The 14,130-nt window shown below is 40.1% G+C and overlaps 1 protein-coding gene across 1 annotated transcript; it reads right to left on the bottom strand.

Annotated features, from left to right (window-relative positions):
* Positions 1–5,239: 5,239 nt before the first annotated feature.
* Positions 5,240–6,046, bottom strand: LOC104112641 (uncharacterized). The gene has a single exon (XM_009622623.1). It carries the CDS (start codon positions 6,044–6,046, stop codon positions 5,240–5,242), a length of 807 nt encoding a protein of 268 aa, XP_009620918.1.
* Between the last annotated feature and the right edge of the window lie 8,084 nt (positions 6,047–14,130).

Here is a 14,130-nt window from a genome sequence, read left to right as displayed (position 1 = left end):
AGTTACCATGGATTTCATTTTTGGGCTCCCACAGACTCAGAAGAAGTTTGATGCAGTATGGGTGATTGTGGATAGGTTGACCAAGTCGGCTCATTTCATTCCAGTGGTGACTACTTATTCTTCAGAGCAACTGGCTCAGGTCTATATTCGTGAGATTGTCAGACTTCATGGCATGCCGGTATCCATCATCTCTGGCCAGGGTACGCAGTTTACATCGCGATTCTAGAAGGCCGTACAGCGTGAGTTAGGCATATGGGTTAAGTTGAGTACAGCATTCCACCCCCAGATGGACGGACAGTCCGAGCGCACTATTCAGATATTGGAGGATATGCTTCATGTATGTGTTCGGGAGTTCAGGGGTTCTTGGGATCAGTTCTTGCCGCTTGCAAAGTTTGCCTACAACAACAGCTACCAATCAAGCATTCAGATGGCTCCATATAAAGTCTTGTATGGGAGGCGGTGTCGGTCTCCGGTGGGTTGGTTTGAGCCGGGTGAGGTGAGGATATTGGGTACTGACTTGGTTCAGGATGCTTTAGAAAAGATTAAGTTAATTCAGGAACGACTTCGTACAGCCCAATCTAGACAGAAGAGTTATGCGGATCGCAAGGTTCATGATATTGTATTCATGGTTGGAGAGCGGGTCTTGCTCCGGGTATCGCCCATGAAGGGTATTATGAGGTTCGGGAAGAAAAGTTGAGCCCTAGGTATATCTGACCTTTTGAAATTCTTGAGAGGATTGGTGAGGTGGCCTACAAGCTTGCATTGCCACCTAGTCTAGTTGTAGTTCATCTGGTATTCCATGTTTCTATGCTCCGAAAGTATCACGGTAATCCGTCTCAAGTGTTGGATTTCAGCTCAGTAGTCGGTAGCCATCTTGGACAAGTAGGTCCGAAAATTGAGGTCCAAGAGCATTGCTTCAGTGGAGGGGACAAACAGTCGAGAAGGCAACTTGGGAGACCGAGCATGATATGCGTAGCCATTATCCTCATCTTTTCACCACTTTAGGCATGTCTCTATGCTCGTTCGAGGACGAACGTTTGTTTTAAGAGAGGGATGATGTAACAACACGGTCGGTTATTTTGAGTATTTTAGCCTTGTTCCCCTATTTGTTGCCTCCGCTATGTTGTATTGTGGTTATGTGACTTGTCGGGGGTGTTTGGTTTTGGTTCGGGTGGGTTTCGGAGTGAAATGGGACACATAGTCCCTAAGTTAGAGGCTTAAGTTAAAAGAGTTGACTGTAGTTTGACTTTTGTGTAGACGACTCCAAAATGGGGTTTTGATGGTTTCAATAGCTCTGTATGGTGATTTTGGACATAGGAGCGTGTTCGGGTGTTGATTTGGAGGTCTGTACGTCATTTCCGCTTAAGTTGGCGAAAGCTATAAAGTTGAAGGTTTGGAAGGTTGAGAAGTTTGATCGGGAGTTGACTTTATTGATATCGGGGTCGGATTCCAATTTCGGAAGTTGGAATAGGGCAGTCATGTTATTTATGACTAGTGTGCAAAATTTGAGGTCAATCGGAGTTATTTTGGTATGATTCGGCGTTAGTTTTTGAAGTCAAAAGTTCATAGTTTCAATAGGCTTGAATTGGGTTGCGATTCGTTGAATCGATGTTGTTTGATGTGATTTTTGGCCTCGAGTAGGTTCGTTATGTATTTTGGAACTTGTTGGTATATCTGGACCGGGGGCCCCGGGTGTGATTCGGATTGAATCCAGAACCATTTTGGACTTGGGTGATTACTGAACCTCTGTTGTGTCTGGTGCAATCGCACCTGCGCACTTTGGGTCGCAGGTGCAGCACCATAAAAGCGGCCCTCGCGCCGCAAAAGAGAAATTTATCTTGGTCATCTGGGGCCGCAGTGCGGTCAGTGACGCGTAGAAGCAGATGGTCTTCCGCATATGCCTAGGCGCAGATACGCTCGGGGGTCCGCAGGTGTGAGTTTTTAGGGCCTTATTTTGAACTGTATCTGCAATGGATTTTTCCGCAGGTGCGACCCTATGCCCGCAGACGCGAAATCACTAGGCCGAAAAAGGGTCTTCAAGGGTTTATTTTCATTTTCATCTTTTGGACCTAGAGAGCTCGGTTTGTGGCGATTATTCGAGGGATTTTCAGGAAAATCATCAGGGTAAGTGATTCTAAGCTGAATTTTGCTATATTACATGAATCCATTGTTATTTTCATCATTTAATTAGTGATTTGAGTTGAAAATTTGGGAGAAAATTGTGAAAACTTCTTAGACTATATTTTGATGATGTGAAAGGCGATTTGAGGTCGGATTTGAGTAATTCTTATATGGTTGGACTCGTTATCGAATGGGTGTTCGGATTTTGTAAGTTTGGTCCGGTTCTGAGACGCGAACCCAGGGTTGACTTTTGGGTTGACTTTTTGTTTCTCTTTAAAGATCGTAACTTTATTGTTCGGAATAGCTTCCTATAGTTTATATTTATGGTATGAAGTTGTTTTGGCTAGATTCGAGCCATTCGGAGATGGATAATTGAGGGAAAGGCTTACTAGTGGATTGAGTTAGCGTGTTTTGAGGTAAGTGTCATTCCTAACTTTGTGTGGGGGAATTACCCCTTAGGATTGGTGTTGTTTTCTGTTAATAGTGATATGTGAAAGCTGTGTGCGCAAGGTGACGAGTGTGTAGATGGGCTAAATGTGAAAATTGACCGGTTTTAGCTATGTAGATTCCTTTCATGCCTTTAATTGAGTTGCCATAATATGTTATATTCATCATCATTAGTCTATCTTCACATGCTTTACTTGACATCGTTAATACTTGTCTTATCTCTTACTTGATAATTGTTTTTACATGTTTAGTTGAGGTTATTGCTTTCTCCATTTCTGATTCGTTGTTTAATCGTTAAGTTCCTTTACTTGAAGTTGTTATTTCTTGGAATATTCTTGATGTTGAATTCAGTGTTGAAGTTATAAAGGTCGTGATTCATATTGAGGCAAAGTTGTAAAATTGTGAAATACCATTCTTGTTGAGTTATTCACTTTTGGTTATTGTTGTTATAGAAACACTATTGTTGTTGACTTCTTTGGCAAGTTGTGATATTGGGCACTTGAGGTGCAATTTGTGATATGTTGTGATATTGATACGCATGCGGTAGTATAAGGATTGGGGTTGAAAAGCGTGCGATGAGATAAGGTGGGCTTGATATGCGTGTTGCTAGTAAGGGAACTACTTGAAACCACGCGGTGTGATAAGGTGGGCTAAAACGCGGGAAGCTATTTCGGGAAAAAATAATTTTTAAAACTAAATGCAAGGGTCCTATGGTGATATAAGGAAAGATTGTGAATTGTTTTGTGATATGAGACTACGAGGCAGTACCTCGGTAGTGATTCTTATTGATACTTTTCTATTACATCACTTGTGTTTTGGTTGCTTTGTTTTCTTGGCATATTATTCCTTGTTTTCTTCTGTGATGCCTTATTTTCCTTAGTTCAGTGTAGTTATTCTTGGTATATTTCTTCATTGTTTATTTCCATTGTTTATCATCATCACACGGTCATATATACTTGTTCAGTTTCCTTATTTATTCCAGTAGGGCCTTGACCTAACCTCGTCACTACTCTACCGAGGTTAGGCTTGGCACTTACTGGGTACCATTGTGGTACACTCATGCTACGCTTCTGTACTTCTTTTTGTGCAGATCCAGGTATCTCTTACTAGCACAGGCACCAGTGAGTTGAGTTCGGATTTGGAGACTTCAATGTATACCTGTCGGTATCCGCGGGCCTCGGAGTCACCCTCTATCTAGTTCTATTTCATTTTCTTTATTTTTATAGATATTGTTGTATAGGGATGTTCAGTACCTTCTTGTAGAGCTTGTGACTTGATATCACTGGATTTTGGGGAGTTTGTTTCTATTGAGTTGCGGAGTTCTTTTATGAAAGTTGTTGAGTTATTTGAGAGTTTTATCATTATCTCAGTATATTCTGCATGTATGTTAGGTTTACCTAATCTGAGACTAGGTGCCATCACGACATCCTATGGAGGGAAATTGGGGTCGTGACAAAAGTAGTGAAGATTTTTACCTGGGCATGAAGAGATGAGGAATCGATTGTTGAAGAGTGAAGATCAATCTGCCAACGCTCTAAGTCCAGAGTTCATTGTGTTTGACCTCTGGACGCGAATAATAATGATGAAATTAGCTATGCATGCTCCGATTTGAAAGAACGGAACCAGGACATATGCAATTGGCAATGTTCAGGCATGATTCGCGGTGTAGCAGGCACAAAGGAGATGATTTGAGTGACCTTGCACAAATTTGTGAAAGGTTTTGGAGATTGATGGGTGCTGATAGTCTGAGAGAATAGAGAAGAAAACGGGAAATTTGAGTGGCCGGTCAAGATGGGAATGAGTAGGGTTTGAGGGGTTTGGTTGCTTTAATGTGAGAGACGGAATCTGGGTCATTGGATCTTTTGATCAACGGCCTTGATATTTTGGAGGATAGAAATTAATAAAAGGTTTTGTGATGAAAAAAGGACAGTCATTGGATCCTTGCAATCCAACGATTGAGATGAGGTCTTGGCAAGAATTTAAAAGAAAAGAAAAAATGGATCCATCCATTTGTGCTTCTTATGTGAGTGTAGAAGAGGGGTGACGTGGCGCATTGTTATTGGCTTAGATAGTAGGGCACAAATCGCCAACTTGGCTAGAGATGGTGGGTCTGGACCGGGTAAAACATGGTTGGGCATGTGTATTGGGCTAGATTAGCTGAAATTTAATTTAAAATATAGCCATATAGAGTTTAATTGACCAATTGAAATTACAGCCTTTTAAGTTTTTAACCCCTTTTAAAATTAACTTAATTAAGATTAATTAAACCTAATTAAATATAATAAAATATAATCATCAAATATATTATTAATTACTGTAATTAATTAGTTATTAAAATTAATTATAATACTTCATCGATTGAATTTTGAAAATACATTTTGGCTAATTAAAGTAATAAAGACAATATAATTATAAGTTAAATACTAATTCATTAAATTAATTGTAAAACTTGTTAATTAAGATATGAAAGTTATTTTAATAGTTTAAAACAGTAAGAGTAATATAATTTATGGATATTTAATAACAATTGCTATTGATTTAACATTGTTAATTATTATTATGTATTATACTATTTATATTTTAATAAAATAGTTGTTATTGATTTGAAAAATATATTACTACATTTATTGCTAATTAATAAGCATAAATAATTTAATTTTAAAAGGGAGGGTCAAAATTGGTCGTCAGTACCTGTCAAGTAAGCAGAAATAATTACAAAAAAATTGTTAGTTTCAAGAAAAACATATTTCAAGTGAGTGGGGAGGACTTTCAATTCCACACTAGGCTTAGAAGCCTCCTTTTTGAGTTCCTCCTCATCAACCACTTGATCCTCAGTCTCGAGAGCTTCAGCCTCTTTCTTTATTTCAGGATCTTCATCATCCTCTTTGCTAGACTGGATAATACACCACTCTAGTATGTCCCCCACAAGCTTATCAAACTTGGATTTTTTAGCCAATTCCCCAACAACATCTAGCTTGAAAAACGAGTAGGCAGATGCCTCATCATTGGGATATTTCATCATTCTCTTCATCTGGAACACAACTTTCTCGTTACCCACTACGAGCATAAGCTTCCATTCGTAGATATCAAGATTTGTTCTGCCTGTACATAGGAAAGGCCTCCCTAGAATTATAGGCACCTTCTTGTTCACTTCCATGTTCACCACAATAAAGTCTATGGGGAACGCAAATTTGCCCACCCGTACTAGAATATCTTCAATAATTCCTTCAGGTAATATGGTGGTCTGGTCAGCCAGTTGTAGGGACACGGGTATGGATTTGATTACTCCAAGCTCGCTTTCAAGTTTTCTGAACACAGACAAAGGTATTAGATTTATAAAAGCACCAGAGTCACATAGAGCCTTGTCGAATTTCTCACTCCCCAACAAGCATGGTATGGTGAAGCTTTCTAGGTCCCTACACTTTTGAGGAATTTGGTTTTGCAATATGGCATTGCAGTGGGCATTCATCTTGACCATTGTTGTCTCCTCTAACTTCCCAAAATATTGAATAACTTTCCATTATAATTCAAACTCCATCAATTAAGTCATGTAATTGTCAAGAAATGAATCCCTAATCGAATTATTAATACACCATGTCTATCAACACCCTCAGGGAAACTACTCCATAGCTGTGGAAAAATTCATCTTTATAAGGATTAAAGACATAGAAAACATTAATGCTAATGATTCGATACAAACTCCCGTATTGCACCGATTGTTATTTGAAATCTTGATGAATTCTTGTATCTCCTTGCCTTTTAGTCGCTTATCAAATCTTTCGTAGGTCAAATGTCCTTTCAAAAAAGTATATTTGGTGTATTTATACCATGTACAAGTGGGTCCGAACGGAACTAACCTTTCCAAGCCGAAACAGGAAATTACTCTAAGGAAAATGAACAGGCGCGGTGTGCATGTGGGGAAGTTCAGAGGGATGTTACTTTCATCAGTCAGGCTCCAACGCACTGCCATGTCGCGCCTCACTGCGCCCCATGGGGTGCGGTAGTGCAAATTTCTCAGAGTAATTTTTTCCTGCACTTTTTGATATCCAGACTTGATCCTCGACCTCCGAACGTGATCTCAGTTTATTTTCTTGGGCTTTTACTCAGACTTCAAAGCTCCAACTTATTTTATTTATCTCCAAATTATCTTTTTCAATCAGAATCATATCTTGCAAGGCATAAAATACGTAATAAGTGCAAGTCACCATCATTTAAGCTCAAACACAAGTAAAATACAATAGAGTGCAAAATACGGCTAAAACATGTGTTTCTAGCCTACCATCAAGGGGATGGTTGGTTTGGTTCCGGGAAGGTTTTTGATTGAATTGGAACACTTAATTCCTAGTTTAGAAGCTTAATGTGAAAGTGTTTACCAAGTTTGACTTTTATATATTTGACCTCGGATCGGAGTTTTGATAGTTTCGTTAGGTCCGGATGGTGATTTTGGACTTAGGTATATGTCCGGATTTGAATTCGGAGGTTCCTAGGTTGATTTGTATCTAATTGGCAAAAGTTAGAAATTTTAAGGTTTAGGAGTTCATAGGTTTGACCCACAGTTGACTTTGTAGTTATCAATGTCCGTTTGGGATTTCGAACCTTGGATTACGTTCATATGGTGATTTATGACTTGTCTGTAAAATTTGTAGTCATTCTGAGTTGTTTAGGCATGTTCTGTGTAACTTTAGAATTCAAATTTTAGATTAGTTCATTAAGCTTGAATTGAGGTACAATTCGTGGTTTTGATATTATTTGGTGTGATTTGAGGCCTCGAGTAGGTCCATGTTATATTTTGGGATTGGTTGGTGTGGTTGGACGGGGTCCCTAGGGCCCGGGTGTATTTCGGGAAGGTTTCGGAACATTTCCCTTGTCACGACCCAATTCCCACAATAGATCGTGATGGCATCCAACGTCACCGTCAGGCAAGCCAATGGTGAACTACCAACTTAATTATTTATTTTATTATTTTTGAAATCGTGAATCTTATTAGAAAAGGATATTAATGCATTAAAAATAGTAGATACATACAATTTAAATAAAACATAAAGCAAAAGTGTGTCAATGTTAAGCAAAACCATAAAAGCCCCGGTGTCACAAGTACACGAGCGTCTACTAAAGGGTGCAATAATAATACAAAATCTATCTGGAATATAAAATAGATATTATAAAGTAAATAAATAAGATGGAGACTCTGAGGGTTGCGGTGCATAGCATAGAAAGCAACTCACCATAAAGTCCCCTCAGCAGTTGCGCCTACGTGCCAAGATGACCACCAAATGAACCTGTCAGATCCTGTACGTTTAGTGCAGAGGTGTAGCATGAGTATGTAAATCAATGTGTACCCAGTAAGTATATAGCCTAACCCTGGAGAAGTAGTGACGAGGGGTCGACATCGACACTTACTAGTGGTTCAATAAATAAAATGTAGGAATCATAAGCATTCATGAAATACAACAGGATCAATAGAATAAGGAACAATAGATAACGAAATCCGTTAGCAAAATATCATTAGTTTACAAATCCCCAAGTGCCACATGCCATCTCAACAAATAAGAACTATCAACTAAATATCTAATTTCAGGTCATAAAGAGAATATCATAAAATTTCCAAGTTCAATCAAGACGGTAATCTCATGGATATTCGGACTCCTAACAATTTTACGCACGAATTATGCCGAGGTCGTTCGGCCCGATCCATAGTCGTGAACATACATTGCCGAGGTCGTACGGCCCGATCTGTGGATCCATCTCAATATATACCGCTGAGGCGTTCGGCCCGATCCCCAGGAAATAGCGAATACTTGACGGTCCATTGGCCACACTCACGAATATGTGTGAGTTGTGAGATTCAAGAAACTTTCAGACAATTACGTACAACACGGAAATAGACATAACTCTCTCATACGACCTCGAAATTCAATGATTCATGTTGCTATGGTTACGTAATTACGATACAGATCTAATAGTTCAATCCAATCACAAATCAAAGGTCGTTTGCATAATATGGTATCCTTTATGTCCAAAGAAACTATGTTGAAACATCAAATAAGAGCGCGACACAACCCAAACACATCTGAAACACACACGAGGCCTCCGGGACCCTGTCCAATCACACAAACCAGTCCCAAAACATAACACGAACCTACTCGAGGCCTCAAATCACACCAAACAACATCAAAACCATGAATCGCACATCAATTCAAGCATAACAAACTAATGAACTTTTAAACTTCTAAAACTCATACCGAACCATACCAAATCAACCTAAAATTACCTCAAATTTTGCATGCAAGACCCAAATGACACAACGAGCCTATACCAACTCCCGGAAAGACAATCCGGATTTGGTATCAACAAAGTCAACTCTTGGTCAAACTTATCAACTTTCTAAACCTTCAATCTTCCAAATTTTGCCAAAAAGCATCAAATCATACTACGGACCTCCAAATCCAAATCCAGACATACGCCTAAGTCCAAAATCATCATTCGGACCTAACGGAATCGTAAAAACTCCGATCTGAGGTCATTTACTCCAAAGTTAAACTCTGGTCAACTCTTCCAACTTAAAGCTTCTGAATTGAGAATTATTCTTCCAAACCAACTCTGATCTTCCCAAAAATCTAATCTGACTACACGTGCAAGTCATAATAAATGAAGTGAAGCTACTCAAGGTCTCAAACCGCCAAACGACATGCTAGAGCTCAAAACGACTGGTTGGGTCATTACATTCTCCCCCACTTAAAGATATGTCCGTCCTCGAACGTGCCAAGAATCTTTCTAGAGTTTTCCAAAATCACTATTTAACACCTCGTGCACTTACCCGTGCCACCACAACCCATATGAGCACATTAGCTCAAGCCAGACTGAAGATCCTTCCTGCTACCTTAGCCCACAAGCCTTAGAACCAAATTCTAACATCTAGAATTCTCTACGAGACCTGATTCTAACGTACAAGCACCGTATCAATCTCAACACAATGTGATCGTGCATCCTTGTTGAACCCACACAATGCACCGCATAATTTGTATGCCCATGAGAACATCTTCCAACCGTAGAAAGTGCAAATTCACTAACCTGATGCCCGTAGTATACCTCATAACATGTATAAGCCCTGACCCGACCCTTGTGATTCTGCAACGATGAAAGCGACACGTATAAGCTCATAACCACCTGCCAAATCAATAAATCTTGGAGTCTCTCCGTTTGACAAGAACTATTACCTCATGTTGAACTGAATAGTGACATTTTCTCTTTAATATACCTTACATAAATCCAATCGCACTGATTTCAGGTCCAATAACCTCGTCTCACCCAGTACAAGCTGTCCGTGCAATTACCCACCTCAAACACCATCTAAAATCTCATATGATGCCATCAATGCGCCAACAAGCTACAGCTCGAATATGACCCATAAGGAAGAACGAACTATGGCAAAGAACTACCCAGCTCGCGTTATGAATCAAACGGCCAAACAGATGCTATGAACCTATCTTAGAGATGAGAAACAAGGCACACAAAATAAGTATAAGGAATCGTACTCAACATATCACTGTTTTGGCGTGCAACTCGATCCACACATGATACCGTTACGGCATGCAACCTGATCCAAACATCATACTCGTGGCGGCATATCACCCGATCTACACATAACAATCTATAAGGAAATACCTACCGAGCCAGAATGATCATACCCACGAAATGCCCGAATATCGACCACAAGCATGCCAAGTGTATAAACACAACCCTGAGGAGACAGATAGCGCCATGCGCTACAAAATGCCAAGCACGACTAAGGTACCATAACGACCTGCATCTCGAGAGCCATCTTGCTCATATAACTCCACAAGCTACACGGCATCACAACACGTGTGAATAATCAATCCATCTCACAACCCACATGGCATAATAGAGTATTACATAGAATAGCTGACGACAGGAATAACATTCAACGCCTGAAGTCTCCTCCATAAGCAATGCTATGGTGAATGAACACATCCGACCTGATGTAGAGCATACATTCACCTTAGATCTACCAACGGACATCAAGCTGATTCTGATCATCCCATACTGGGCCAAATAACCTTTAAAGGATCCACAATGACCCTATTCATGACACATACGGGCAGTCGTCCAATCCGAAACAAACTCCCACAGTCCACAACCAAAGGAATAGAGCGCCTCTCAGTCATAACCTCTCCCATTGGCGACAGTACCAAAATCTCCATACCTGATTTGAATCTCTAACAATCAAATGACTAACACGTCACACTGATACGACTTTCCCCTGGGATGTACTCCCACAACCTTCCGCACCAGTTAGTAAAATCTAAATATCAATGGCCATCGACCATGCTATTTCTATAGTGCTTGTCAAGCATTCACATTCATTACCCAACACTTATTCCACAAAATAGACTATTAATAAACACTTCATCGGCTTGAACCCTTTCACTCCACTTATTTCAGAAGAACAATTGCAACACGCAACTGAATTCCGATAACCGCAGAAAATACAAACCTCAAGTCGTGGTCTAAACTGCCATAACTCTTCCGGGATTCATTTACACATAACAAGGTCATCAGAATCAAATACTTCCAAATCAATCAAATTACGGTGGTTGTCAAGCCCGCACGTATAGTTACGAATCACCTGTATAGCTTAACACACCTAAGGAACTGATCATTTCTACAATCATACTGATTCAAACCATTACTAACTGACCTACCTTCTTCCAATTTACTCTTAACATGCCTTCGAAATAATGATAGCTCCATTCAAACACGTAACGGACCTCAAACAACACTCATCCCGAGTGACCCAAATCACGAGACCACATCGTCTCAATATCCATGAGCCATCTCATACCCTCCTCATATACTCAATAGTATTTCCAACTGATACACACATTCTGAAAGACCTTCCGCGAATCCAAAGTTGTTTCTCCCATTTCTTCAACATGCACTACAGACCCGATGATAACATACAAATTCCTGAAGTATTCTCCACACTCTGCTGCAAAATCTCAGTCCTCAACCATATTACAAACCCAAAATCCTTAGATATCACGCTTAAATTCTTGAACCCACTAGAACTACTATTGAGAGTCACCCACTCTGACCTGGTCCCGAATATATAACCAAACTCTAGTGCGTTGTTAGCATATGAACACTCCTAAAGAAGCAACCGGATGAATTCTTTTCCTTGTACGTCACAACCATAAGAAGCATACACTCTAAGTCATCCCAAAATCTGCACATGAATCGATAAGGCGAAATGTAGCACACATTCATCAAGTTCTTTGCCCGAATTTCCCTTGATGTTTTCTTTCCTTAGTCATAATCGATCCATCAATGTATCAATAACCCGATACTGCCAAGGCATATAACCAAGTGACCTAATCGTAGATGGTGGGCTCCCCCACTTAGCTTTAAGCTACAATACATAAATCCAGAACCCACAATAACTCCTCCCCCTCAGTAACAATGATCTCGCACCGTTACCCACCAAATTTCTCGCAATCTCTTATTAAACTTTTCATAAAACATTCCCAATTATCAGCCACAATAGTACCTTCGACATCCTGACAGTCGTACCATCTTCTTCAAGCGATCAAGGCTCACATTGCAGTACGTGCTTCCCGCTGGGTAGAAAGTAGAACTCTTTGTAGGAACTTCATCAAAATCACGCAACTGCTAACCTACTCACAGGAGATAGCCCACCTATGGAATTCCATATCGACATCTTCCAATGACGTTGCTCCGGGTACAACTACCACAAAATCAGTAAACCCTCTTGAGCCCATGTTCGCCCACCAGCTGTAAGAGTCTGTTCATTCCCTATTAGCATCAACTGAAGGCCCAACTATACGTTCCAAACTCGAAGTCATGTTGCATCCCAAAGCGATAATCAAGCTTTCACACCCCTCTTCATTCCAAGCAAATTCTTTTCTGTCATATTCAACCTTCCTCAGTACAGTATCCACCATCCCAAATGAAATTCATAGACTTAGTCATTGTCCACCATGATCCCCAAATCGCTCTAAACTTTCTCAAGGCATGTGGCTATCTTACCACAGAATCCATAGGCTACTCTGCCACTCCCACTTAGGTTAAACCATCTCCTTAAGAAACTACTCGGCCTCTGTTGTTCATACTTGACTTGCTAGCAATTCAACCACCGCGAGACACCTCCCACCATGTCCTTCCTCCTCCTTCGCTGCCAAAATACTACCTCAAATCATAATTCATCTTTGTAGCTCCCGAACAGATAAACTGCCACCAACTCTGAGCCTCCATAAATATTATCTCTCTCTAGCCATCAACATTAGAAACACCGATTTGACTCTGAAGCCACCTTACACCTCCATCTCTAATAATCGCTTCTCAGGCACCATCCCACAACACCCTGCTCCGAAGCAATTCAATGGAGACCATAACACCGGGGAGCCTTAATGCGTTCCAACAAGGATGATGACACCACATCACAAATGAGAATTCCACCACGTCCGAAAATATCAAGTCTCGCTACTCCGTCAACCAAGGCCTGAACATACATAGTCTGATTGCCTTTCCTCCACTGGAATTAAATGTCGAACCTCTAAACCATGAACCTAGTAATCCTTATTTAAAGTCATTCATTGTCGCGACACATAAATAAGCACTCTACCATTTACACCAATAATGCACGATAACAATGCATGAACATCACAATACACTATGCATAGCCTCGAAACTGTAGGCAACACTAACACTAGGCTGAAATGACTGAACACCTTTCCACAAGGCGATGATAATAGCTTGACCGAATACGTAGAGAGAAATATCCTGCACCACATCTGCAATACCACTTCAACTCCTCGATGCCCAATTGATAACAAGCGCTCAACATCGTAAAAGAATGAGTAGGAAGAAAATAAAGGTATAAGCTTCGATGGAATTAAATTGCATGATGAGGAATCAAAAAGGGAAGTGCTCCTAACAATGTTGCAGCCTCTTGAAGATAAGAACAGACATCTTTGTACCGATCCGCAAGACTCTACTAGACTTACTCATGACTCGTGAGACCCAAGTGAACCTAGAGCTCTGATACCAAGCTGTCACGACCCAATTCCCACAATAGATCGTGATGGCACCCAATGTAGCCGTCAAGCAAGCCAATGGTGAACTGCCAACTTAATTATTTATTTTATTATTTTTGAAATCGTGAATCTTATTAGAAAAGGATATTAATGCATGAAAAATCATAGATACATACAATTTAAATAAAACATAAAGCAAAAGTGTGTCAATGTTAAGCAAAATCATAAAAGTAAAATCTGGACTCAAAATGGCATAGCCACCATGCACATTAAGTACTGGACACTTGAAAAAATGCAATGTTTGGCTGCAGATCTGGGTATCGCAAATATTTGCAAGTACTCAACACATGAGAATGCACTCTTTCATGCAACGGATATAATCACCACAATGTCAAAAATCACTAACAAGCAGGGCCAATATGGCAAACATACAAGAATTATTGCGAATTGTGGCCATCTTTAGCCACTTTTTAGTACATAATGTGTT

Source organism: Nicotiana tomentosiformis, chromosome 7, assembly GCF_000390325.3.
Source record: "Nicotiana tomentosiformis chromosome 7, ASM39032v3, whole genome shotgun sequence".
Taxonomy (NCBI): Eukaryota; Viridiplantae; Streptophyta; class Magnoliopsida; order Solanales; family Solanaceae; genus Nicotiana; species Nicotiana tomentosiformis.
This window is presented reverse-complemented; position numbering and strand designations above follow the sequence as displayed.